Source organism: Galeopterus variegatus, unplaced genomic scaffold (assembly GCF_000696425.1).
Source record: "Galeopterus variegatus unplaced genomic scaffold, G_variegatus-3.0.2 Scaffold5410, whole genome shotgun sequence".
NCBI lineage: Eukaryota > Metazoa > Chordata > Mammalia > Dermoptera > Cynocephalidae > Galeopterus > Galeopterus variegatus.
In genome coordinates, this window is record NW_007731521.1 from 19,897 (window position 1) to 20,857 (window position 961).

Below are 961 nucleotides of genomic sequence, written 5' to 3' on the forward strand. Positions count from 1 at the left end.
ATTTTTGTTTTTAAAGAAACAGATACATGCACATTTATGCACACATAGAAAATACCTGGAAGGACAGACAGCATCTCGCTAACAGTGGTCTTCCGCCAGGGCATGAAATTTGGGGCAAGAAGGTAGTGGTGGAGACAATAAGAAACTCACTTTTAAATTTTGTGTACTTCTGTACTATTTAAATGTTGATAGCAGGTATGTTCTGTATTTATGATAAAACCATGAACTAATATAAAAATAAGGCAGTGTGACAGGTGGAAGGAAATGGCCTAGAGGTCAGATCTGGGCCTCATCCTACAGTGGCCACTCAATTACATGACCCTGAACATGTCCCCTCCCCTCTCTGAGCCTTGCTTCCTTGGCTATGGTGAAGCAGGTTGGACCAGGCCACGCTGAAGTTCCTCCCAGCGTAGAGGACTATGATTCTCCAAATAAGGTCTCCTTAACATGTGCTGGCCCATTGGGGACCAAGCTTGAGCTCTGGAATCATGTCTTCCTGCCAAACTCGAACCAGATTTCCTTCTCGCCTGGGAAGAAACAAGCCAGGAGATGCTCTCCCCCAGCCTGGGGGAGGGCGGAAGGGAGGTACCTAACCCTCTGATCAGGAGCTGCATCCGGCATTTACACGTGAGGACTTTCCACGCNACCCTGAGGGATTCCTCCCCTGCTCCCTACTCAGGCCACACTTCCTCTGTCAACACTGTCCCCTTAGTCATACCTCAATGGGCTGCCATTTGCCCAGGACAAACACATGTAGCATGTTCACATCTGGATCCTTGTGGAAGATGTTGGGCTTGGCATGATGCTGGAAGTGGCGATGGTTCCACCAGTTGGCGGAGGCACCCTGTGGGGGGAGAGAAGTTGGGGTGAGCAATGCAGTCCATGGGGGATTTGAGCTCACCTGCGACAGGCCCCACTCAGGACCAGTTCCTAGTGCCTTCCACACTCGGGACCAACCTCT

At 50.3% G+C, this 961-nt stretch overlaps 1 protein-coding gene across 1 annotated transcript in view; it reads right to left on the reverse strand.

Annotated features, from left to right (window-relative positions):
- FADS2 (fatty acid desaturase 2) overlaps positions 1–961 on the reverse strand; it is a 34,211-nt gene that overhangs the window by 14,713 nt on the left and 18,537 nt on the right. The window contains exon 5 of the mRNA XM_008589390.1: positions 719–844. Within this exon, the coding sequence (XP_008587612.1) occupies positions 719–844 (126 nt within the window). The remainder of the gene's footprint in view (positions 1–718; positions 845–961) is intronic.